This window comes from Lycium barbarum, chromosome 5 (genome assembly GCF_019175385.1).
Source record: "Lycium barbarum isolate Lr01 chromosome 5, ASM1917538v2, whole genome shotgun sequence".
NCBI classification, from domain to species: domain Eukaryota; kingdom Viridiplantae; phylum Streptophyta; class Magnoliopsida; order Solanales; family Solanaceae; genus Lycium; species Lycium barbarum.
Genome location: NC_083341.1, coordinates 140,477,207 through 140,503,945, shown reverse-complemented (window position 1 = coordinate 140,503,945; position 26,739 = coordinate 140,477,207). Strand labels below are relative to the sequence as shown.

At 33.7% G+C, this 26,739-nt stretch overlaps 3 protein-coding genes across 9 annotated transcripts; 2 read left to right on the top strand and 1 right to left on the bottom strand.

Annotated features, from left to right (window-relative positions):
* Positions 1-2,720: 2,720 nt before the first annotated feature.
* LOC132639925 (rhamnogalacturonan I rhamnosyltransferase 1-like) lies at positions 2,721-9,646 on the top strand. Its single transcript, XM_060356309.1, has 9 exons — positions 2,721-2,934; positions 3,299-3,366; positions 3,604-3,692; positions 3,810-3,913; positions 5,598-5,671; positions 6,202-6,491; positions 7,206-7,410; positions 7,935-8,092; positions 9,415-9,646. Exons 1-9 carry the CDS (start codon positions 2,721-2,723, stop codon positions 9,629-9,631), a joined length of 1,419 nt encoding a protein of 472 aa, XP_060212292.1. The 3' UTR covers positions 9,632-9,646.
* Positions 9,647-17,803: 8,157 nt separating this feature from the next.
* Positions 17,804-19,058, top strand: LOC132642839 (F-box protein At2g23160-like). The gene has a single exon (XM_060359864.1). The coding sequence runs from the start codon at positions 17,817-17,819 to the stop codon at positions 18,948-18,950; it is 1,134 nt and encodes a 377-aa protein (XP_060215847.1). The 5' UTR covers positions 17,804-17,816; the 3' UTR covers positions 18,951-19,058.
* Positions 19,059-19,145: 87 nt separating this feature from the next.
* Positions 19,146-26,199, bottom strand: LOC132641918 (transcription factor BIM2-like). 7 transcript variants are annotated; one of them, XM_060359044.1, is made up of 8 exons: positions 26,044-26,199; positions 25,780-25,909; positions 25,187-25,277; positions 22,976-23,045; positions 22,792-22,896; positions 20,839-21,239; positions 20,072-20,201; positions 19,146-19,536 (listed from the first exon to the last, which is right to left on the bottom strand). In XM_060359044.1, exons 2-8 carry the CDS (start codon positions 25,880-25,882, stop codon positions 19,432-19,434), a joined length of 1,005 nt encoding a protein of 334 aa, XP_060215027.1. In that variant the 5' UTR covers positions 25,883-25,909; positions 26,044-26,199; the 3' UTR covers positions 19,146-19,431. The 7 variants fall into 7 exon arrangements, with proteins under 7 accessions (XP_060215027.1, XP_060215029.1, XP_060215032.1 ...); XM_060359046.1 differs by having other exon boundaries at positions 25,187-25,271; XM_060359049.1 differs by having other exon boundaries at positions 19,146-19,529; positions 26,047-26,199.
* Positions 26,200-26,739: the final 540 nt, after the last annotated feature.

Sequence of the window (26,739 nt, the reverse complement as noted above, 5' to 3'; positions counted from 1 at the left end):
GGCATACAAAAGAAGTAAAAAAGAGATGCTAAATCACCAAGCCAAATTAGTGAATGCAATAAAGTAGACACTTTTTATTTTTTATAATGTTCACTAATGCTATCTAACTTGTTTTCACAAATTGAATTTCGAACCTCGAAATTGACATTCTAAACATCATTACCACGGGACTAGCATCTCGAAATCTACTTTTTATCATCAAATTTTCACCAAGCAAGAATGAAAATTGTGCACCAATTTGGGGGAAAATTCAAATTGAATGGGATAACGGGCGTTTTTTGGAAAATCGGCCTGGCCAAACCGCCGGCTAGATCTCGAAAAAATACCCTAGCTCAAAAAAAAAAAAATCGCGTAAATCGGACATCCGAGCGCAAAGTTATGATCATTTAAAGTTTCAACAATTTATAATTAGTTTTCTATATATGCTTCTGTCCTTATTTTTTTATTTATGTGAGTGAAGAGGCATATGTATACTTGATGTAATGAGCCGATATTATTGTACGCTAAAAAAAATATTAAGTTCTATATAAAATATTTATATTCCGACGTTTTGAAACATGACTAATCTTCGGTCAAAGTACGAAAAAAAATTTAAAGATAACAAGTTTTCAAACTTACTTCGAGGCACTTTACAACTCCTAAAACGACGATCCAAACATATATGTATACTTGATGTAATGAGTCGACATTACTTTATGCTTAAAAAAATATGAAGTTTTATATAAAATATTTATATTCCGGTGTTTTGAAATGTGACTAATCTTCAGTCAAAGTATGGAAAAAAGCTTAATTTTGAGTTTGATTTTCAAAGAATAAAGATGACAAGTTTCCAAGCAAACAAAACTTACTTCGGGGCACTTTACAACCCCTAAACGCCGATCCAAACGTTTAGGTATACTTGATGTAATGAGCCGACGTTATTGTACGCAAAAAAATATATTAAGTTCTATATAAAATATTGATATTTCGTGATTTTGAAACATGACTAATCTTTGCCCAAAGTATGAAAAAAACGTGATTTTGATAGCTTAAAAAAAGAAAGAAAAAAAAAGTACCCTCTTTCACGCACAGAAAGAACCAAACTCAAGAAGTTACAGTTTGGTCCTTTCACGCACAGATTCTGGATTTTTGGATTTTTTTTTTAAAGGGTTAGTTTGATTCCAAAAGTTATTTTTTAGGTTAAGAAAGTCCCGAGCTCCCTCCACTATACTAAAGAAGAGTTACTATGATGGGCGATATATTGATAAATTATACTGTGAGAAAGGACAAACTTATAGACCCTTCTATAATATGGAAATACTCCAAAAATTACCGCCCTTTATACCTTGTAGCCGTTGATACTCTTGTTGTTAGCAAAGTGTTCGTATTTGTTCTTGACCCTAACAATGCTCAAGAGGAGAAATGGCTTCCATGTGCCACAATACTTTTTGGGAAAAGGTTCACATACATTGCTTACACTTAAAACATAAGAGGGAGTGAGCAACTAATTTTTATATACTAGCTGAGATCATCTCATTTAGAAGCTGCTTTTCGGATTTCGAGATGCATCAAAATCTCACTAGAAAGGTTTATTCTACTCTACGTCATCCTCTCTTTGGTTGTATCTTGTTACTCGTATACTTATTTCATTAAGTAGAGATTATTTTGATTAGATTTTGAACATCGTTCCCATATGGCCATATCCAAGAGGGATGAACGTGTTCACATATGCATCTATTGGTTTCTTCCTTGCATTCCTTCATTTCCGAATAAAGTTAATTTATTTTGGCTGACATAGCATAAAAGATTTGATTGATTTACCCATCTATCTTTTTTTGCTATATTTTGAAAATAATGTCCGGTCATTTCATTTAGAATCTGTTTTCTGCTTTCAAAATCTTTTTGGAAGTAGTTTTGAGTATTTGGTTGATGAGAATTATATGGAGTCATATAAACTAACTAAAGTTGATGACAAGATGGTGTAGAAAGGATAGAGTAATCAAAGAAAACCGTACGCTTTTCATTTCAGATGAAACAAATAAGGAACAAATCTTTGTATTACACAAACCGGAATGTAATTAAAATATGTACGATATTTGTAGCACTTTTCACTTTTAGTTGGATGAACATATAGATCATTTGAAATATAATCTTGATAAAAAATATATCGAGGAGAAGTAATATTTCTGACCAACCAAATACTAAAATTTCTAATCTTCCGAAAGAGCTTTGAAAAAAATTAACCTTTGCGTGCAAGAATCCTTGGTTGGTCTTTTTTATTTAACACAAATTTGTCTTTTAAAAAAGAACAATAAAAACAAAGTTACTATGCTACGTCCTTTTTTACTTTAGTAAGAATTTTTTAATGGACATTTTAGAATTTGAAATGAGCAAAGGATTAACATGAAAAGAAGTTTAGTAGCATTAGATGTCTATAACATCACAACTATCCTATGTTGAATTATGAATACCCCAAAACTCCCTTTTCTTCCCCACCATTTTCTCTCATTTTTTTTTGGTTCCTTTAACAAAACAAATTACTACCCACTATACATACTAATCCCTCTTCACTATTATTTGGAAGTGGGGGATGGATGCTTTTTTTCTTCTTTCAAAGTGCTATAAGTTGAATTAGTTCATGTTTCTTTCATGGAAACAATTAGTTTTTTTTCTTTCTTGCGTACTAAAACATATGCTTTATACATTTTCTTCTTTTATTTATCAGAAGAAGTTGGCTAAGAATGGAGTTGAAGTTGTTTAGAAATAGAAAACGTGGAAAGCTAAAAGGTTTGACTGCTAAGACTCGAGCAACTATATCAAGGCTATGGCTACTAGTTACATTATTCATGGTTGTATTCAGCATTGTGAAATTAATACTGTTTGTTCATACATGGAAACATGAAGTTTCAAACCCAAAGGATCATCCTCATCATGGTACAAGTTTACATCCCAAAAGTAAGTACACTGAATTAAATCATTAACATCCTTTTGTTATGGTCTCTGATCTGCATTTACAAATTTATTTACTTTTTTTCAAAGTTTTCACATTACTTTAGTTTACACGTTAGTGTTAATGCATAATTTGTTGAGAGAAGAAAAAGGCAAAGAGTCTTTGCATTGCAGAAATACTTAACAAAAGGGAAAAAAAATGGACACAATATAATACGTAACGTTTTACCGCATAGTCTACTATTGGATTTAACTTATATTACATTGATTATGAATAGTTACCTGAAATGATTAAAAAAATTATGCAAAGTTAAATTCATTACTGTATTATTTATTTACTTTATATGTACTTAGCTTAAATTTCCCTCAGGCGAATATAACAGTAATGGATATTTAATGATCTCTACAAATGGTGGACTCAATCAAATGAGAGCAGGAGTAAGTGACCTCTTTTCCCTTCTTTAACAAGTGCAATGAGTTCTGTAACTGCTACTATGTTTTATGCAACAATATTATACGCGCATTATAAAGATTCACCATGAATTGATTAGTTTTATGTTAATTAGTAAATTATTATAATTTTCCTCCGTAATTTATTTGAGTTTGAGTCAGTAATATGAGCAAGCTTATGCATACATTTATTTTATAATCTACTTATATCTTTATGGTTTGTAGATATGTGACATGGTTGCGATTGCGAGGTATATGAATGCTACACTTGTAGTTCCAAAATTTGATCGCACCTCATTGTGGAAAGATCAAAGGTTAAAACACAAACTATTTCTATTTGAATCATATTGGTTCTTTTGATATGTTATTGTTCTGTTTGTTCAATTAAAAAGACAAAAGGATTGTTGAAAAATGCATGTTTTCTATTGCAGTGAATTTGAAGACGTGTTTGATGTCGATTATTTCATAAATTCATTGAAAGATGAGGTTCGAATAATAAAGGAATTACCTTTGCAATTCTACAAGAAAATGAAAGGTGAAGAATCGGTTCCTAAACATATTTTCACGTACCTATTTGCTATTTGATTATTTCATAAATTCATTGAGATATCAGAACTGCAACAGGGGTTAGTTTGGGAGAGAGTGGTGGAAGCGAGGATGAGGAAGTTAGTTTCTATTTCGGAGAACCAGTTCGGATTCATGCCGGGGCGTTCGACTACAGAAGCCATTCACATAGGGATAAGAAGACTGACTTGCACATGGTGTTTGTCGACCTTGAGAAGGCTTACTACAAAGTCCCAAGAGAGGTGCTGTGGAGATGTCTGGAAGCTAGAGGTGTTCCTGTAGCATACATTAGAGCGATTAAGGACATGTATGATGGAGCCAAAACCCGGGTGAGGACGGTTGGAGGTGACTCGGAACACTTTCCAGTCACGATGGGCCTACACCAGGGGTCCGCGCTTAGACCGTTTCTGTTTGCTGTAGCAATGGACGCTCTGACAAGCCACATTCAAGGAGAGGTACTGTGGTGCATATTGTTTGCAGATGACATTATGCTTATTGACGAGTCGTGGAACGGTGTTAACGCGAGACTGGAGGTTTGGCGACAGACTCTGGAGTCGAAGGGGTTCAAGTTGAGCAGGACTAAGACAAAGTATGTAGAGTGCAAGTTCAGTAATGGGAGTCAAGTACAGGACGAGGACGTGCAGCTGGATACTCAGGTCATCCCGAAGAAAGAAAGTTTCAAGTACCTGGGGTCGATCATCCAAGGGACTGGCGAGATTGACGACGATGTCACACATCGTATTGAAGCGGGATGGATGAAATGGAAGCTCGCATCGGGGTGTTGTGTGATAAGAAGGTGCCGCCTATTCTAAAGGGAAAGTTCTACAAAGCGGTGGTTAGACCGACTATGTTGTATGGGACGGAATGCTGGCCAGTTAAGAAAACGCATGTCCAGAAGATGAAGGTAGCTGAGATGTGGATGCTGAGATGGATGTGCGGGCATACCAGGAGAGATATGATTCGGAATGAAGTGATTCAGAATAAGGTGGGTGTGGCCCCTGTGGTGGATAAGATGCAGGAAGGGAGATTGAGGTGATTCGGCCACGTGCAGCGGAGATGCGCTGATGCGCCAGTGATGAGGTGTGAGAGGATGGCAGTGGTGGGCCTGAAGAGAGGGAGGGGTAGGCCAAAGAAGGCCTGGAGAGAGGTGATTCGGCAAGACATGGCGTTACTCTAGCTTACTGAGGACATGACTGTGATAGGAGGGGGTGGAGGTCGAGTATCAGGGTAGAAGGCTAGTGAGGGGCCGCGAGGTTTCCTTTCTCGTATTAGGAGTATTTTTATCCTATTTCTATGTGTTGGTCTTGTCTGTCTTTGTTGTTTTATCATAACTTCGTTGCTCTTGCTATTTGTCATTTTCACATGGTTTTGATTTGCTTGTCCGTATCTGACTCTTTTCCGTTGTTTCCCTTGTTTTCCTTATTTTCTTTTGAGCCGAGGGTCTTTCGGAAACAGCCTCCCTACCTTCCAAGGTGGGGGTAAGGTCTGCGTACACTTTACCCTCCCCAGACCTCACGTTGTGGGATCTAACTGGGTATGTTGTTGTTGTTGTTGTATTGAGATATCAGATTCACATAATGAAATTTTTTGTCACTACATATACACCAAAAAAATGGCAGGTGGAGAGTGTATATCTATCCATTCAAGTCTAAAAGATGATGTGAAGAAGGAATATTGTATTTCCTTTCCTCCTGGTAGTTGGTCAACGATGGAGTTCTATCACAAAAGAGTGAGTGTCACTTATTCACTAAATAAACATTATTCTAAATGTAATTTATATGCATTGATAGTGTAAAATTTGTGTATTTATCACATGTATTCCATATATTATAGAGGAATGCAAATATGGTTTTTACACTATCAGTGTAGTTTAACCTGTGATAACAGATTAGTTACTGTTTATACCATGTTATCAACTAATACTGGTCGTAAAGATTTACAAGTAAATTATCTTTAAAGTAACCTGACCTTTACATCATCCCTGCATAGAGCTTAAACACTTTATTTTTTCTATGAGTTTAACATATCCGCCGAAGCTACAAACAATTTCGACACATCAGGTTATATTAACTTGTTATAGCAAGTAACCTGTCTTATTTTCAAGATCACAAATTTGTTTTTTAATGAAAATAATCATATCTTTTAGATGACCTGATAGTATAAAGTTTTCTTCCACTATCTATATATAAAATAGAGTCTCTTTTGATATATAACTCTAAAGAGAAACTAACTATTTATGTATTGTGAATTATTCTATAGGTTCTACCTCTTATGAAGAAGCATGAAGTATTGAACTTTACCAAAAGTGATTTTAGGCTTGCTAATAATGAGCTTCCTATACAAGTGCAAAAATTGCGTTGTCGAGTGAACTATGATGCCATGAGATTTGTGTCTCCAATAAACAAATTGGGAGAAAAGATAGTGGATTTATTAAGGCAAAGAGGTCCAATATTAGCTCTTCATCTTAGATATGAGAAAGATATCCTAGCCTTCACAGGTTGTAATGAAGGTGTTACTCCACATGAAGCACTATATTTGCAAAAGATGAGGTAAAAGTGTTAATTCATAGTTGCAATTTCAATTTTGAAAAGAAAAGAAATTTCAAATTCTATGCCCTATTTGGTAATAGCATTTATCTATAACTTTTCTTACAAAAGTAGGCTTTCATGACTCCAACTTTTTAGGGACTGAAGTGTGGTTATTGTTGTTGTATGCCCTTGGTAATAAATGATGTTCCATTATTTTCAAATATTGAAGCTCGGTATTTGTGAATAGTTGATTGACCTCCAATAATTGAAAATACTGAGATTCAGTACTTGAAATGCTAGTAAAATATTGAAAGGATTTTTGAGAAGTATTTCAAGTGAATTTGTTTTTTGTTCATGTATCTCAATTTTTTTTTTTTCAAGTGAAATTCATGTCCAAACACAATCAGAGATGATCCAGAATTTTAATTTGACGGGTTCTACCTTTAAGATTTTAATTATCACTGAACTCATTGTACTTTTATAATTATGAGTTCTTATCTAGATTTGTTAAATTTTTTGTGTATTTCCCACATAAAATTCTACGCTCCACGTAAAAAATACTGAGTTCGGATCATTTCGGCGTGATGAAACACGGGATCTTAATTCCCCTCAACACAACTTGACTTCCGAATACTCTTTTTTTCGTCTTTATTTTCAAATACTTTTTTCAACTTCGACCAAACATTATCCAAATGCCTGCTTAATTACTAATCTTGTTATTTGTTATAATTTTAGAGATAACATTTCTTGGTGGAAAAATAAGCACCCCAATTCCACAGCAGAAAGATTAGCTGGATCTTGTCCTTTAACTCCTGAAGAAACTGCATTAATATTGAAGGCTTTGAATATTCATCCTAACACTCAAATTTATGTTGCTGCTGGAGATACTTATGGGGGAGATAGAAGATTGGCAATTTTGCAAGAGGCTTTTCCAAATTTGGTTAGTAATATATTCTTTATATACGCTGATCAGTGCAATTTAACTAGTTATCGGTTATAGCAATTAGCAAATTCACACTTTATTTTAACGTCAATACTTAACCTAAAAGCCTCTTCGACAAATAATGAGTTATTGAAAGCATCGATCTCTTATTGCTTACATGTTAATGTTTCATGATAGACTCCAATTTCCTCCTAAATATAACTTGTTTTTTGTCTGTAATCTTGCAGCCAACCATTCTTCGTGTCGTCTTTTCTTCTTCTAAGTATTTTATCCATGCGTGGATTGAAGCAATTCTCGAAAGCGTGGTTTAAGAAGTTCAATAAAGCCATAATTTGATTGTACTGTACTACAAAATGTGTGCTTTGATTGAAAATCTATATTTTGTTGTTGGTCAATTTTATTTAATGGTGTAGAAAACCTATAAAATGTCAATGCCCAAATTACCTTTTTGTTTAATTTAAGAAAAGTTAACTTTGCTTTAGAATGTGGTTATGTTTAATTGTGTCCCTTTTTTTTAATAGGTAAGGAAAGAAAATCTGTTGCCATCCACTGAATTTTTGGCCTTCAAAAATCATTCCACTCAAATGGCAGCAGTGGACTATATTGTATCAGTTAGTTCAGATATATTTTTCCCTACCTATGGTGGAAATATGGCCCATGTTGTTGAAGGACATAGAAGGTACATATCACTCATTTTCTTCTTTTAGTACTTAAAAGTCTTTTTAATTAGTTATTATATTCTAAAAGAACTCAACTTATATACACCAACGATAGTGTACAAAAACTAGTAAAACATTTTTCACGATCCCAATGATAGTTTTTTATCTTCAAAGAATGTCCTGATATTCAATGCGAGTGAAGCATTTGGCTGCCGAGTGCTGGTCAAATGTTTGTTAATGAAAACATTTCATTATTTTTAACAATAGGTCCTAGAGACTTTTTGGTTCATCAATAACAATAGGTCCTAGAGACTTTTTGGTTCATCATGGTATTGCTATTGGTTTAAGATATAACTATATTAATCTTAGTAAAAGGTGCTTTACATCGGTTGATATATATGGTCTTTAACCCATTAATTATGAGTTCCTTTATTATTTCCTCCGTCCCATATTACTTGATCACTTTCCATTTTGCATGTCCCTTAAAAGATCATAAATAAAAGATGTATTTTACCACCTTACCCCCATCTCTGTCCAATAAATACATTTTAACCAAGATGTATTTTATTACCTTACCCTATCTCTCTCCAATAAATACATTCTAATCAATATTGAATATTTTCAAGAACATTTAATACTAAGGGCAAGATGGGAAAAATTTCATTAATTTTATCTTGGTTTGTAAATGAATAAGTAATTTGAGACATATATTTTTAGTAATGTGGCCAAGTAATATGGGACGGAGGGAGTAATGAATTAGTCGTCCTTACTAAAAATACTCGTCTCAAAATATTTATCGTTTTATTTAATCAAGACAAATTTAAGTAACTTTTTCCCATTTTACCCTTATATTAATTAGCAATATTTAAGACGTTCTCATCATTAATGGAGTAGATATTTATTGAGGAGAGATTACATCAAATATAATAAGAGTAAATGAAAAATGCAACAAATATTTTAAGACGGAGGGAATACAAATATTAATTTGAATGTTTACTGGCTGGGAGTCTACTAGAAAGACATTATCCATTAGCACCTTTTGATATGATTTATAAATAAAAAAAATCTAATACTAGTATACCTTAACCTGTTGTAGCAGTTATTCTTTTTGTTTTGGTAAAATGGGATATCTTATTATAAGGTACCAGGGAACCATTTTGTTAGTGTTTATAATGCTCAAGTTACCAAGTTTTGCTAGATTAGTACAGATTCAAACACACTCTAAGTCTCTAACGTATTGATTTTAACATGTCATCATCTGATATTATCCCTGTGTGTACACTTGTACGATTAAATTCTATTTTGTTCTATAATAATGTTATCTATTGTTTGACATTTTCAGATATATGGGATTTCAAAAAACTATTAAGCCCAACAGAAAGCTTCTAGTGAAATTGATTGACAAGTATAGAAGAGGAGCTCTAAGTTGGCAAGAGTTTGCAATTTTAGTGAAGGAATGTCATAAAAATCGAGTGGGAAATCCAGCTAAAAGAGTTGTGATTCCAGGAAAACCAAAAGAAGAGGAATATTTTTGGTCCAATCCTCAAGAATGTTTATGATATATTATCACCATTAATGATGAAATTAAGTCACTCATAACTGTACTAACAGAATATCATTATAAATGATGCCTCCACTAGACTTATTGTTTATGTATATTTTTTGCTCTGGAGATCCAGATCTACAATGTAAAAAATCTTAGATTGTAGAAAATTATTACGTGTTGCTTATTTGTGGTTAGAATAATTGAGTAATATTCCGTTGGGCTTATATTGTCGATCCTGAACGATTTGAATTTGGTTTGATTGAAGAAAATTAAAGAACAAGTTGTGATAATCCGTTAGGATTTTGTGACCTAACTCTGCTGATTTATTAAGATTTGTGGTTGAAATTTCGGCGATCCATCAGGATTTGGCAACACCGGTGATCCGTCATGATTTGTTATAAGGCAAGTTTTGCCCATCAATTTCAAGTCTGTTGGGGTTTGTGGCCAAAATTTGGTAATATGGAAGTTTTTATGACAAGACCAGTTTTGATCATTAATTTATAACGCTGGCGGATCTATTGTTGTAAAACTTTTCTTAACCTCGTCAAAACTTTGCTCTAAAAGATCCTACTTGTGCAAATCTCACGATTGACACTCTCTTTGAATGCCAAACTTCTTTCAAATTTTCCTTTTTAACGTGTGGTAATCTTGTTATTTTTTTTCCTCTCTCTTTGGTTTAATCATTTGATATCAGAAATCCACGGATTCAATATATTTATATAGATTCATGCTACTTAAAGTCCATTTAAAGAAGAACCGCTCCATACCATTACATAATAACTATCATCTCATAATAACATAATCAAAGTAGGAGAAGTCAAAAAAACAATTCACCAAGTAAAAACGTCACCACGATTCGTGGCGGATCTACCACTCGGGGGTTGCCGTGAACCCACAAAACGTTTTCGTAAACCCTGTAATTGTATTGAAAAATCTATTAAACCTACAAAGAAATTTAACGATAGGAACCCAGTACCATAGTCGATTATTGATTCAGCGGTACTGAAACCCAGCTGAAGCTCTGCTCGTGCATGACATGGGTTCGATTCCCCTAAGACTATTTGTAACTTCTTCTCGTTTAAGACTATTTGTAACTTCTTCTCGTTTTGTCTTAACAAAATAATACACTTTCCTTTTTAGTTTGTCCCAAAAATAATGATACATTTTTATACTTATAAATAATTTAACTTGAAACTTTCTCTTTTGCCCTTTGATGAAATGATTTACAGCTACATAATTATCTAGGATTTATTTTAGATCACAGGTTTCAAAAGTGTTCTCTTTTTTCTTAAACTTAGTGTCAAGTCAAACTATATCATATGAACTAGGGAGTAACAAAGTCCACTAAAAGAGGCCAGCAAAACAAAATACTCCTAATACCTTTACCCAAATCCAATTTTTCAAATCAGGTTGAAACAAAAAAAGAGAGAAACAAGAAACTTAGGGTTCTAAAAAAGGGAGACCACATTGCTCTACTGCCAGGTTCTTCAACTTCTTCACTGTTCTTCTACATATTTTTCCCTCTTATTTCTTATACTAGTCTCTATGAAGGTACGTTGTACGTTAAGAGTCACACGTTAATGTTCATTCAATTAATAACTACCCGTACATATACAGTCAATCAATAAATTGCCTCGTAGATTCATGTTTTGATGATGATGATAACTATTTCAATTATTTAATGCTTCGCCATAGGTGCTCCCAGTATTAGGGGTGTACATGGACCGGATTGGTTCAGATTTTTTAAACACCAAACCAAACTAATTGCGTCAGGTTTTTAAATTTATACACCAAACCAAACCAATAAGATTCGGGTTGTCTCGGGTTATTCGGTTTTCTCGGGTTATTCGGGTTTTTTTTTTCCGGAATATTCTTGATACAAAACATATAACTTTTACTTCAAATATTTCTTTAGTCCTAGTAAGATACAACTATGTAATTAAGGTGTTTCATAAGAAAATAACACAAAATGTGAGAAGAGTGATGACGTTGTATTAAAATATTTAACAAAAGATAATAAAATCGGTTAAAATAAATATTGCTAATTAATAAACCATAAAGAAAATGACCATAATCTAAAAATACTAAGTCATACTAAAATAAGTACGGCTAATAAGTATTATTTACATGACAAGAAAAAAAAACTTAAGTTATGTATTTTCACCCTCTAAACCAATTATGCAAAACTAAAGAATAAATATCCAACATTATTGTCATTCCTAGTAGGGCTGCTTATCGGGCGGATTGGGCGGATAACTACGCTTAACGGTTTGGCTTAACGGTTATCGGTTTTTAAAATTACTAATCCGCTAGCCAACCGATAAGATATCGGTTGGTTCGGTATCGGGTTAGCAATTATCGAACGGTTATTGGGCGGTGTATCGGTTAAATTACGTAATTGCTATTTTTTTTTTTTTTTGCCTTGAAAGACAAACGTTTTATTCATAATTTAACAACTAGGAAGTCAATTAAGCCCCATAGCCACAGGGCAGGACTTAACAGTTAAGAATTCACAAGTTTAATCTCAACCCTTCCGATGGTGATCACTTCACCACCTTTCTCTGGAACCACAATTATTGCAATAGTAACTTCCAACACAAAATAATAATAATAATAATAATAATAATAATAATAATAATAATAATTTATGGATAATGGATAATAATAATAATAATAATAATTTATGGTTAATGGAAGAGTTTACCGAAGATAATTACTGATGGTTCAGACTTTTCACTTTAGTTCTTTAGCTTTAGATTTTAGTGTTTTAGGTTTACAATACATATTTTATATGTTTAGGGGTAAAAATATAAATATGATAAATTCTTAACGGGTTAACGGTTTGCCCAATAAGAAAATTATGTAATCCGCCCCCGCACCGATAAGCCGTTAACTACAAAATTTTAATCCATTCCCCAACCGCTAATCCGATAGCCCACTACTAATAAGCCAATAAGCCAATTTTACGGTTGAGTTATCGGTGGCGGTTCGGTTTTGAACAGCCCTAATTCCTAGTGCTAAATTGAATTTCTTTTGTTAGTATTAGTGTTGACTTGGTTTTGGTTTAGACTTATATGAGTTACTAACATCCATAGGATATAAAAATTATTCGCATTCAAAATTCTAAGTTCAAGCTTTAATAATATGATAATAGATTTAAAGCTACGAAAAAATTTAAGAAATATTTATAAATTACATTACAAATTAATATTTTAAAAATTGAATAAATGTAATGTCGGGTTGGTTTGGTTCGGTTTGACTTTTTTTAGCTAAAACCAAACCAAACCAAACCAATTATGGTCGGGTTTTTTTTTTCAACACCAAACCAAGTCAAACCAAAACCACTAGTCGGGTTTTTTTCTCGGTTTGACTCGATTTATCGATTTGGTGCGGTTTGTCGGTTTACTTTGTACACCCCTACCCAGTATTATCAAATTTCCTTTTCTAATATTATATTTTAACTTATTTGTGATGGTTATCTTAGTTTACTTTTATGTACTCGTAATCATGTACACAATTGACCTTAATATAGCCATACGGCTGTAACCTTGTAATAGAATAACGATAGGATTCTTTATGAGTAGTAATTAGTAACGTAACGTTAGTAATAATATTAAGAGTAGTTTAATAAAAATAGAGTTAGTAATTAGTAATGTTAGTACTTAGTAGTAACCGTTATTTTGTAATAGGTATCGTTAATACAATAGATATTCTGTCAGGCAGTTCAATAGAAATAAGATTAGTAATTATAAACGTTAGTAGTGATAGTAAGGGTTTCATTATTTTAAAGCTATTTTGGTCAACCAATATTTTTAATAATGCTTTTATGATAACTATTATTTATATAAAAAATTTAGGTTGTACTTGCATGTGGTGTGATCATCTAATATCTACATTTAATATAATTAGATATTGTTAGAACCTTAAAATATGAGTTCTCTGACTTTCTAATTATGGGATCTTATATTACAAAATACTTTTTTTTTTAACCGATAGACAGCTTGAAAAAAAAAACAATATATTATGAATAAAATAGTAGTCAAATTAGTGATTCGCTAGCAAATTAATTTTTGTTTGTAATTTTTGAATTCTTAGAGACTATTGTAGTTATCATTTTACTCAACATGGGATGCATTTACAAAGATAAACTTACAAATTTATTATTTATCCCTCTTGCGTTTCATAATTATTTGTGTTTGACTTTTAAGTGTTATGGAATCTTGGTTACTACAGATCTACTGTACTCTAAGATATAAATGTTTTTCTTTAGCAAATTTAATTTATAAGTATCTCTTAGGATAAGTTGTCCAGTATCTTCTCCACGTGAATTTGTATCTTTTGGAACTTAAGAGTAATTAGGATACAATATTAGTAACGTTTGAATTTGATTGATATTAGAAGTCCTAGAAAATGATTTTATTAGGAAAAGCTTGTAATATTATAATTTTATCTAATAGCGCATTATTTGCTAGTATTTTATATTTTGAAGGGTGTAAAAGTCGTTCAATATTTGAAGGATATTTTGGTCAACTAACATTTATATTCATGCTTTTAATATAGTATAGATATAGATAGATTATATTGTATATTTGTCTCCAAATAGCTTACACTTATTCATCGATATGTTTTGTTAAATAAGGATTTTTACTTATATTTTTTATTGGGTTCTAGATACTTATTTCATTTTTTTGTGCGGATTACCCTTCTTTTGAGGTGGTCTTTAATTTTTGTCTTTCACTTAAAAAGGTAGTTGAAAATATCCGAGATTCTAGGTTTGAACCCCCGCTCAGCAAAAAAAAAAAAATCGCAAGACAAGGCTTTGCAAAATGTCTGCCTTACCGGCAAACTTTGCCTTATGCCATAATTAAAAAAATTGTAGTATAGCATTTGTTGGGATTTGGGTTCTAGTTATTTATTTAATTTTTGTATTTAAATAGGTTGAAATTGTGAAGAGCGAGAGTGGTGTGACCACGAAATTTTTCAAGCCTCAAACCACTTCAAATTCTCCTTCATGTTCAGTTGAGTTTGACAACTATATTGATTATGTGAGATAAGTGGGCAATAATTTCTTTAACTTGAAAATACTTGGAGATATTTCAGAGACGTTACAACAACATACCCAGTATAATTCTATAAGTGGGGTCTGGGGAGGTACTGTGTACGCAGACCTTATCTCTCCCTTGGGAAAGGTAGAGAGATTGTTTTTGGGAGACCCTTGGCAATCTTTCAGAAACATTGGTTAAAACAAATTTGCACAAGACTTGGAGACTTGTTTATTTGCTTGTGAAGCTGAGTTTAATATTACATGTCGCGGCTATAACGGTGAAAATAGCTTTTTCTTCGATGGAGTATATTAAAAATGACTTTCGTAGCACAATTGGTGATGATTTTTTTAATGATTGTTCAGTTTGTTATTTAAGGATGAAATATTTGAAAGTGTATCTAATGATGTGATAATTGATCCTTTTCAAAGCATGACAAGTCGTTGAGTACAATTGTAATGGTAATGTTTATTTTAATATAATGTGTTTAAGTGGTTTATTGCTTTACTTTTTAGATATATACAGAGTTTCAGTACTCATTTTTTGTCTGATTATTAATGCATATTAATTAATTTTATTGGGAACCCCAAGCTTGAAATTCTGGATCCGTCTCTGACCACGAACATATATGATTGGCTCACCTCAGTTGACAAGAGTACGCCTAGAACAAGATTCAATAGGTCCAACAACCATACTGGTAAAAGGATCTGTAGTGGTTATGATCAGGTGCAGGAATGTGGTAATCTAGTTCAAATTTAGGTAATTGTTGTTTTTTTCTTGTGAGGGGTCGTTTTTTTCACATCTAAGAGAAAATGATCTTCATATAGATATTCAAATTTAGGTTATTCTTGTCTCTTACTGTTGGGGGTTAATTTCACGTATAAGAAAAATACTCCACTGCTTGCTACTTTTTTTTAAAAATAATTTGAAGATCAAATTTTGATCTTTTATGACTACAATTATTAATGTACTTAGGTTAATTTCCTCTTGTTTTCGTTTTTCCTTTATAAAGAGGCATAGTTTGAGGCTTCTCAGTAGCACCAACATGGAAGGATCCCTCAGTGAATTTGCAATTGCTACCACAAAGGAGCGGCCGCTCGCCCTCTAAAGTATTCAAAAAAGATGTCGAAGGACGACGGAGTTACTAATAGTGCTTCCACCCAAGTCTCTAATGCGATTCAAGTGTGTTTCTAAAACTTGGAACGCTTTGATACAACATCCAGACTTTGTCAAGTCCCACAATGCACGTTCTCGAACCCGTCCCTCTGCAACCGTCCTGTTGTTTCAACTAGAAATACTTCCTCCTGCTACTAAGGCGACCACTTTGATCCCAACACCACAACCAGAGGGATTATCTTTACAACTCGCGCCTCATCATTATTGTTCCGACACAAGATCAGAGATGGGTTATATGTTCAAATTATTGCAACGGCCTTGTTTGTGTTTATAACGATAAAGATACTCAAGCTTACCTATACAATGTCACCACAGGGGAGATGAAAGCTTTACCATTCTCTCTGCAGAGCAGCCCGGATAGTCGTGTATTCAATTCCCATACACTCCTAAATTGTTTCTGGGATTTGATCTGGTCACGGAAAAACACAAATTGCTTCATGTTTTAGTTTTCAGCAATGATCGACCAAGTAATCAAGATTCTAACTCTAGGAACCAACTCTTGGAGAGAAATACCTGAAAAAAACTCGTCTACAAATTTTTCTTCTAGGGGTAATTGTATTTTCCTCAACGGAGTACTTTATTGGACTGATTTATACTGTGATATCGACTACTTCGACTTCGGAGAGGAGAAGTTTGGGACACTTTCACGGCTACGAACAAAGAATTATGGTTTCGATGAGCTGAGCAAAACGCAAACTGCGTTGCAGGGAAAGCTGGTTTTGAGTTGGTTCGACTTCTATAGGAGGGGAGATAAAGTCTATTCGGTATACGATGAAGTTACAAAGGTTTTTAACAATTTTAACTCTATTCGCAAATTGGAGAAGGTTACCTTGCTTGAAGCAGAAAGGATTGACAAGACAAAGATTGCACAAGTTTTAGCAACAATGAGCTAATTAGTGCCCCAACTTCTTTGGCATTCCCTGATTGTTTTCTGTTAAGTCATGCTAGCAGTTTTGTTGAGAACATTATGCCATTAAATTTTATTGAAGATTTTTAGTTTGAAGAGAAATTGAGAATTTGTTTAATTTCTTGTTTTGAAGTAAAGATCAATTGCTAGGCATGTGTACCAATTTATGGATTGTAATTTATTACAACTCTGCTTTTCTTTTTTCTTCTTGTGATACCATTTCTTCTAACAATGGTTTGCATTTGTTAGAATTACCAAATTTCAGACGTTAATGGATGGAGTTGAAATTTGGAATGAAGAACTTTTATTGCAATTTGATATGAATATTTTATTTGGACGTCGAATTTTTAACGAAAAAGATGCCCAACTTATAAGCTCGAACTGAGAATCTGAAATGGTTAAACCGTTAATTCAAAATTGAACCATAAAAAAGTGAACCAAACTGAGCTTATTTGGTTTGGATTGTTTAATATTTTCATAAAACAGAAGTTTTCGTAACTCTTTTTTTTTTTAATCTGCTGTTGTAGACATCTTGTTATAAGTTTATAGTAATGTCTTTATCTTTTTCTTTTTGTCCATTATAATTTTATTCCTTTTTGTACTATTACATGGTTATGTTTTAGCTTTTTAAAATTAAGAATCCTCAGTTTGCGATAGGAAGCTAGGGGCACGTGCTACACGTGTGATATCACTTCAATATACTATCCAGATAATACATCTTTTAATTGAACTCAAAATGCCAATGAACATTGATGACAATATTTTATTTGGCTCCCCCCCCCCCCCCCAACCATATATTCCTACTATTTAAAGATATTAGGAATCCAACTCAAATATTGAAAACTTAGGCTAAAACCCTACTGGTTCGGAAGTTCATATATTTCTAACTTCATTTATTACTAACCAAAAACGGAGAGACCTGTGATATGAAGTATTTTACTTTTATGGCAATACTACAATTATTAATTAATCTACTACTAGGTTAATTTCCTCTTGTTTTCTCTTTTGTCCATCTTTGTTATGCTTGTAGAACTAAAGGGAGGCATAGCTTGAGGCTTCTTAGTAGCAATAACATGGAAGGAACCCTCAATAAATTCGCAATTACTACCACAAAAAAGCGGTCGCCCTTGCCCTTTAGATATAGAGGCACAACAGAAAGGATTCAAAAAAGATGTCGAAGGACGGATGAGAAGCATGGTTTTGGAGACGACATAGTAATGAAGATTCTAATATTTCTTCCGGCCAAGTCTCTCATGCGATTCAAGTGTGTTTCTAAAGCTTGGAACGCTTTGATACGAGATCCAAATTTTGTCAAGTCGCACAATGCTCGTTCTCAAGCCCGCAGGTCAGCCATCCACCTTTTGTTTGAACTGGAAACACCTCCTCTTCATAAGTATTCGGCGACTACTTCTGCAACACAGTCACAATTAGAGGGATTTTCTTTACAACTCGCGCCTCATCATTATCATTCCGACACAAGATCAAACATGATTACCTGTTCAAATCATTGCAATGGCCTTGTTTGTGTAAAATTCAATGAAGTTGATCAAGTTTACTTATACAATGTCACCACAGGGGAGATAAAAGCTTTGCCATTCTCTCTGATATATCAATACAGGTGGGGTCCTAGATTGTTTTTGGGATTTGATACGATCGCGGAAAAATACAAATTGCTTCATGTGTTTTACTACAAAAATCGTCCAACGATCAAGATTCTAACTCTAGGAACCAATTCTTGGAGAGAAATAATCCCTGAAAATTCTTCTCCCAATGTTTCATTTAGGGGATGTATTTACCTCCATGGGGCACTTTATTGGACTGATTCATTCCATCCTATCAACTACTTCAACATCAGAGAGGAGAAGTTTGGGATTGTTTCAACCCCGGTAATGTTTTGTCTTGGTAAGTTGAAGATAATGCTAACTGCATTGCTGGGAAAGCTGGTTTTTTCCTTCCCAAAATATGAAAAGCTGGTAGTATATGATGTGGTTAAAAAGGTTTTCAAGAAATTCAACCTTAGTCCCAATTTGGAGAAGATTGCCTTGCTTGAAGAAGAAAGGATTGACAAGATAAAGTTTGCAGATGTTTTAGCAACTGCGAGCCTTCTTAGTGCCCCAGCTTCTTTGGCCTTCCCTAAAGGTTTTCTGTTAAGTCATGCTAGCAGATTTGTTGAGAACATTACTCCATTGAAATTTATTGATTTTTAGTGTTAAAATCATACAAGATCTATCGAGAATTCGTTCAGTTTCTAGTTTTGTAACTCAACATTGACAGTTATGTCTACCAGCTAATGGATTGTGCATTGTTGTTAGATTTACTTTCGACCAATTCTGATTCTATGTCGATATACATTTGATTAAATACCTAAATAGAAAGCAAGATAAATGGCTTAAAACAAGAAATTTATAGCATAATATCATAGCATGGCAACATGTGCTTCTATATATAAATTGTTGACCTCACAGACTTGGAACATGTGGAATTCATTTTTAACTAATGACAAGGAAGATGACAACATCCAAAAAAGGAATAACAAAGATTAAAGGAAAAAGGAAAAAGAAAGGAAAGACATCAGAAGAAAGCATTGCTATGAACATATGAATAACATTAGGATGTGCCAAAAACGAATAGGATTTACACTAAACTGATTTTGGAGAAGGTAAGTTGATTTAACTGCTATAGTTGTATCTATATCTTCAGCCTCTTTTGAGATTGGTCCAACTCTTCATCATTGTTTGTATCCCGAAATTGCTCCATAAAGTGATCGCCAGCAGGTGGAGGATTTTCTGTATCCTAGAGTGAAATGTGTAGAGTATAGTGAGCCAGACACCGTGAATAACCCAAATGTTAACCTAGAGATCTCATAATCCTAAAGGGAATAGGATAGGTGCATAATTGAATATTCTTGTGGTTACTGACTCTGTGTGTTTGGTATGAAGGAAAAAAAATTCTTGGAAAAGTAGGTTTCTAGCTTATTTTCTAGTGTTTCACAAGTAAGCAAAAAATATTAGTATTCCAAGAGTATTTATATGTAATCTAGCAAAACACTATGGGGTGTGGATGGGATGGGAACGGGAGTAGGGGTTCGGGGGTGACGGGGTAGGATAGTCAAGAGGTGGGGGTTGGGGGCATAGGGTCGAAGGGAAGGAGACAATGAACTTGAGATGTCACTTATGGAACTTGTTTTTCCCTACTTCCATTAGAGAAGTCATTCTCCTCATCTTTAAGGAAATTGCTTTTCCTAAAGAAAAATTTTTCCAGTATATTTTGACCAACCAAACACACCCTTTGTTTGCTTCTCATTCAAAGAAGTGGGGAAGCGTCATACCTTAGCAACAGATGGCTGTGACGCCATTCCCCTGTTTGCCCGCTTCCCTAGATTAATCTGCACTGAGACAGTAGCCTGTGAAAGATCAAGACCAGCAGTCTGTAGCACTTGTGTCAACGAATCCAGTAACCTGATTAAAAGCAAATGAATGATCATTAAATGACTTTGATCGAGATTATATTGCAAACATCCAACATGACATGAATCCAGGAAAAGTTGAAGCAAATGAAAGAACCAGTAATTATTCTCTTGAACAATTCTAGGTCTAACATAAGCAGCCACGAATAAAAGATTCTGACTTCAACAACTCTACATGCATATGAGAAGTCCATATTTGTTGTAAATGAGATAAAAAGAAGTACAGATATTATCCGTTTTAATTTAAGGTTCTAATAACAGCTCAGTTTCACATATTTCAGTTTCAAGTATAAAGATGGGTATATAAGTGGTACTTCTGGCTATTGCGCTGGAATATAGATATGCCAGTAATGTGAAACAGAAAAGCTACTTGGCATACAAAAACAAGAGAAATTTCAACATGCTAGCTTAAGCAATAAATAAAGCAATCATCGCAATTGTTTAGAAATCCCAAATCAGTAATCAGAGATACACAAGCTTCAACATAACAAAAATGGCATACATAAGATGCTAAAGATATCACCACATCTCTTCATGCAAACATCATTCTGTGACATGCTAATTGTGCCACCTTGAGAGTAAGTATTCGAAATGCTAATTACATTCTAAATTTAAGGTAATTTACTCACCCTTGAGAGTAAGTACTCGAAATGCTAATTGTGCCGCCTTCTATCACCAACTCCTGATTATTCAGAGCATTAGTAGTGCTGGGGTATTCATCAGAAGCAGGTATAGGGAGCGAGTCAGAGAAGGCACTATCTTTTTGAACAGGAACTTGCATACTGGCTTGAAGAGGTATCGATGTCACAATTGCCCTGCTAGCTAGTTCCTTTTCTTGATCCGTTGATTTACAGGAAACATCCCCACCAGGATAAGATTCAAGTGGATTCTGCTGATTTGCTTGCATAGACGAAGTGACAGTTGAAAGATTCTCATCAAACCTTCCTGAATATGTTGGTCCTGTGTCAGTACCATTCTTCAAGGCTTGAGAGCTTGCAGGAAAACTCTGTGCGCGCCAGTGACTGTTTCTCTGAAAGATTTCAAAAGTAGCACAAACTTATAACTAAAAGTATACTGCTTCCATTATGAAGTATATGTAGTCATGCACCTAACTTCCTTTTACTAAGAGATGCAAAACACAGTTTAGGTAGTTTATGTTACAACTTACGTTGCACCTACGGACTTATCATTGCCTAAGTAGCAGCCCCCTTATATAGCCTAAGTTGCATCAATGGAATTTTACATTTGGAAGAGAGGATAGTGGACGAAGGGGAGATATATCGTAATCTTGCAGGAGTGAAGGAAAACACCAGCAAGCAATACAGCCAAAACCAATTTAATTAAGGTGTAGTTAACCATAGATTAGATGCATGCATAATGTAATCCACTTCTGAAACCACTAACACATTCACATGTGACAGTGGAAAGAAAAAAACCAATGGCAGAATACATTGACAACCCCTTAAACTTGCCAGTGAATTTCACTTAGACACCCGTACAATGGCCTATTCCGATTGAGCACCTGAAAACATGACAAAGTGCTCCTATTAGACACTGCCGACTTAAACTTTTGAATTTTTTTTATGCGTGTTCTCAAGCGCCCCTAACATAGATAAGTCAACCACTTAAACTATGATAAGTCCCTCCTTTTATTATACACATTTGCCTCAATAAACCGTAAAACCTCATGCATGTTTCAATTCATGTTGATGTGTACAATCAAAGGAGGAGACACAATTTATGTGATTATCTTATTTACGTAATGGACGTTTGTGAACAAGTGTAGAAATTTTTCCAATAGTCGAAAATGTCTGATAGGAACACTTTATCATGTGTTCAGGTACTCAATTGGAACATGCCATGGTTCGAGTGTCTAAATGAAATTTACCAGCAAGTTTAAGGAGCCGTCATGTATTCAGCCAAAAACAACGAAACCACAAAATGAGAGCATCATGCATATATCAGTACATAGATATGACCTGAAATTACATGCACATCAACGTTCATCAGAGAGTTGTGCACGTTTATGTGTGGGTGTGTGTGTGTGTGTGTGTGGGGGGGGGGGGGGGGGATTATGAGTACAAGAAAGAGAGAGTTCTCTTTCCAGTTTGATTAGACATAAGAACGATCTGCGAGCATGGGTGCAATTATGTGGAATTCTGGTAGATAGACTAGCGCTAAATGTGTCTTTTACAAGTTCAGCTCTGAATTATTCACAACTTCTGTCTCTGTTAAGACTATACTACATTACCTCAGTAAAAATGGGAATACCATTCCATATAAGATTCCGCTTTTTATCATTGATCATTACTCATGCGCAACGTTCTCTATATTTAACCTTGTTAAAACTAGAGAGAATTGCACTGAAAAAACTTGATTATTTCCCTCAAGCTTAGTTGGGATTTGCAGTATTGCAATATGTACAATTTTAGCAAGTGTATAAACAATCAGAATCCAAATCAAATCATTCCTAATTGACGTAAAATCACATAATATCTTAACAAGCTGAAGCAAGAGTATTTTCTGTCATAGGAATCAAATATTTAGCACAGCTAAAGAGCTAGAGATGTTACAAATAGTACATAATTTACCCATGGCATGAGTTTTGTAGGCTCCGAGCTCCAAGGTTGATACGATCCTTCATACTTCTGTACCGTCTCCTGTAAATATTGCACGTGCTGGATTACCTGCATACAAACATCAAAAGTAACCAATAAACTAAACTTTAAAGAAGAAGAGGCTAAAAAGTTTCTTTCTAATATGTACCTCGAACAAGAATGACGCGGTATCTCGTTTTTGATCAGTATGGGGTATCAAATTTCTCAACATCTGAAATCTAGAGATGGACAAACGTTTTGTCAAGAGTGTATAAATTGTGTTGAAGCATTTTAGACAAATCTGATAATTGTTTCAAATTCTAAAGATCAAGTCACAACGAAATATATGTAGCATCTTGTTACTCACATTGAGTATGTATAGATAGCCCTTTGCAATGCAAAAAGCCAAAAACGAAGAGAAAGGAAAAGAGAAATTGACAAAATAGCCGCCCACCAAAATAATAACCGACAAATGTATATTTATAAAAGTTAATATACAAAATAATGTATATTTTTTTGTTTTTTTACATTTGGCTAGCGAATGTAATTCTTTTTGGCCGCCCGACCAAATGTGTAACTTTCCCCCAAAGAAAATCACAGAACATACAAATGGAGAAGACATCAGTTGTTCACCAAAATGACATACATCAGCGCAGAGCAAGTATATTTCAAAGTTTGCTAAGCTACCAAGTGGTATGCTTTTTTTTTATGCTTTCAAAGCAAATACTCCCTTTGTCCCAATTTATGTGGCACCCTTTCCTTTTTAGTCCGTCCCAGAAAGAATGTCACCTACCATATTTAGAAACAACTTAACAAGCTCATTTTACCCTTAATGAAGTGATTTATAGCCACACAAATCTGTAGGATTTGTTTTTCTTTCTTAAACTTTGTGCCAAGTCAAAAGGTGTCACATAAATTGGGACGGAGGGAGTATTCAGTTTGAAGACCTTTGTGGTCTCAAAATGTAAGGCATGCATTATCTTTTTCTCAGGTTTGCAACTTATTTTTATTTTCACTAGTGCCTTGCCAGTTCAGAATTTACTGCTTAGAGGTCGTAATGTGGATATATATAATCCAATATATTTTCAGTAGGCTGACAGTAAATCCTAAAGGAATATTAAAGCTTTTTGCTGTTAATATCTTTCCATTCATGAATGAAGTTTATCAGTTTTGGGAAGCTTCCGCTTCTTCTTTAGAAGCTTTTGCAGGCTTGCAATCTCAACTTGCACCAATTATAATAAGTTGGTTTTTCATGTGAAAGTATGCGAGAGAGAATTTGAGCCATTTGTTGCTTAATTGCCTGATCACAGACAAGCTAACATGTCCATTGTCAAACATGTTTGGAACCAAATGGGTGATGCCAGCTACAGTACTTCTGTTAGGCAAGTCATTTTCCTCATTTTTAAGGAACTTGTTTTTCTAGAGAAAATATTTTCCAAAACATTTTGACCAACCAAACATGGGAAAAGTGAAAAGTATTTTCTGGAAAATGTATTCCTCCATACCAAATTAGTTCAAGAATGTTTGTCCCAAAAGCTCGTTGGAAAAGACACTTTGCAATGGTGATTGAATGAATGCTAGGGCGGAATTTTATGAGGAAAAGGTGAAAAGTATAAGACGTAGCCCCTCTCATATGGACAATATGGAAAGAGGAAAATGGAAGATCATCCAAAGGAACTGATATCACTCTTGTACATATTAGTGGAACATTTATCGTTTTCATATAAAGCATGATATTCCAGTCAGTGTTGATGCTTGACTGCTCTCAGCAGAAAGTCATGTTTCATCTATGATTTTCAACTTTTTTATTGTATAAGTGCGAAGAGGAGTTTTATGGGCTCAACCTTTAGGGTTCTTAGTATTGAATCCATTATATTTTTAAAATTATGGGTTCATATCGGGTTCATATCCACTATTTGTTGCAATTTTAGTAGATTTTAACTCATAAATTTGTGCTCCGCATTGAAAGTACTGGTTTCAGATGAACCCGGTAACATGATGTTACATCCGCCCCTATATGTGGGGTTCCTCTATCACATCAATGAATTATTATCTTCAATCAAACAAACAAAAAAGCTCATTGTTATGACCGTTAGGTGTAAATTTTAGCTACTTTACGTAAGAGCATTTTCATGGTTTATGTTAGCAACAACTAACAAGCTTGATTATGAATAAACAAGCTCACTGTAATCATTTCACAGTTGATCAATACAATTACTCTTTTGTTCAGTTTGTGAGCTTATTTCTCAATTGAATTCCAATTCCTGAGCACGAACTCGGGTTCTCGAGTTGCATTTCAATTCCTAAATTCTACCTTCATTCACACCTTCTTGTTCTTTTTGAATCAACTTTAACTAAAATTAGAAAATTAAATACAAACCTCTCATTAATCTTGCTCCTCCGACGCTGCTCTGTCACTGAATGCTTTGACCTAATTGCATTTGCCTTGTCACTATTCTTCCCATCTGTCACTTCCAACAAGAAAAAAAATCACATTTTTAAACATTTAAACAGTTAACCAAGACCAAAATTTTAAGAATTTCCCTTCACACTTCAAAATCCACCTCAAAATGCTTCTTTTATAAAATTCTAGCATAAAACCACAACAAACACTAACATCAAAAATATTCACAAACCTTTTGTACTGTTACTATCACTTTCAACAAGACCAAATAATTACATTTTTAAACAATTAACCAAAACCAAAAATTCCATTCACACATCAAAATCCACCTCAAGATGCTTACTTTATAAAATTCTAGCTTACAACCACAACAAACATTAACATCAAAACATTCACAAACCTTTTGTACTGTTACAATCACTTCCAACAAGACCAAATAATTACATTTTTATACAATTAACCAAAACCAAAATTTCCCTTCACACATCAAAATCCACCTCAAAATGCTTACTTTTATAAAATTCTAGCATAAAAGTGTAACAAACATTAACATAAGAATATTCACAAACCTTTAGTACTGTTATTATTGGAAGGTGTGGCATCTCTATTAGAACCAAAATCATATTCATCCTCTTCTTCTTCCTCACCATGATGACCCTTTCCAGTTTTCATCTTATTTTTTCAAGATTTTAATATTTTCTGCATAAAATCAATAAATTAAAGACCCCCATGAGATTAAAACAGTATAATAAACTTACTCATTAAAGAAATAGAGATCTACTCAATCAAAAAAAAAAAAAAGGTTCCACAAGAATTGGAGAAAGAAAGATTACTACAATTTACAGCTTCTTCTTGAAAACCCAAGTTTTTTATTTTCTTGGGAAGTTTGGAAAGTTGAGATTTTGGGAAACTACACTGCTACAACTAGTGTTTTTGGTTTTTTTGGCATTGAAAATAGAAAGTTGGCTGCGTTTTGTTTTTGGTAAGTTCTTTTGTCTTTTTTTTTTTTTTTTTTTTTTTTGGCCTTGTATTTTAGTATTGTGACTCCCTATTTCAAATTACGCCTTCTAAAAATAATTGTCTCAAATTATATGTCATTTTAGAAGTTCAAAGTTCAAATTTGTTATTTTTTTCCCATTTTTTTCTTAATCTTAATTGTTCATGAAGACTATAAACACCTCAATTATAGAGAGATAACACATAAGTAAATTAAATATTAAATGAAGAGTAAAATAAGGATGTATATGAGAGAAACACGATAAATAATTTGAGACGAAGGGAGTATTTATTTGCCTTAAATTGTGGTCACGAGTCATGTGATATAATTAGATATTTCACGAGTTAGGCAACTATGTTTACCTGTGAGCTGTGAGTTATCAACCAAACATGACCAGATTTTAGTGTATATGTTTTTATTATTCAATTTTCTGTTTCTTTATTTTGTTACTTTTATTCTCTTACATTGTCTGAATCTCGATCATCCTACTATTTGAGTATTAAAAAAAAAAACTTCTTTTATTTGATTGAAG

What these genes read in the sequence shown, in the direction of transcription:
- LOC132639925 (XM_060356309.1), top strand. Translation starts at nt 2,721, where the DNA reads ATGGAGTTGAAGTTGTTTAGAAATAGAAAACGTGGAAAGCTAAAAGGT. An exon ending in TACAAGTTTACATCCCAAAA is followed by an intron (nt 2,935 to 3,298) that starts GTAAGTACACTG and finishes AATTTCCCTCAG; the next exon opens with GCGAATATAACAGTAATGGA. An exon ending in TCATTGTGGAAAGATCAAAG is followed by an intron (nt 3,693 to 3,809) that starts GTTAAAACACAA and finishes TTTCTATTGCAG; the next exon opens with TGAATTTGAAGACGTGTTTG.
- LOC132642839 (XM_060359864.1), top strand. Translation starts at nt 17,817, where the DNA reads ATGGAAGGAACCCTCAATAAATTCGCAATTACTACCACAAAAAAGCGG.
- LOC132641918 (XM_060359044.1), bottom strand. Translation starts at nt 25,882, where the DNA reads ATGAAAACTGGAAAGGGTCATCATGGTGAGGAAGAAGAAGAGGATGAA. An exon ending in AGGAGCAAGATTAATGAGAG is followed by an intron (nt 23,046 to 25,186) that starts GTTTGTATTTAA and finishes GTCCATCTCTAG; the next exon opens with ATTTCAGATGTTGAGAAATT. An exon ending in TCATGCCATGGGTAAATTAT is followed by an intron (nt 21,240 to 22,791) that starts GTACTATTTGTA and finishes GAAATCTTTCAG; the next exon opens with AGAAACAGTCACTGGCGCGC.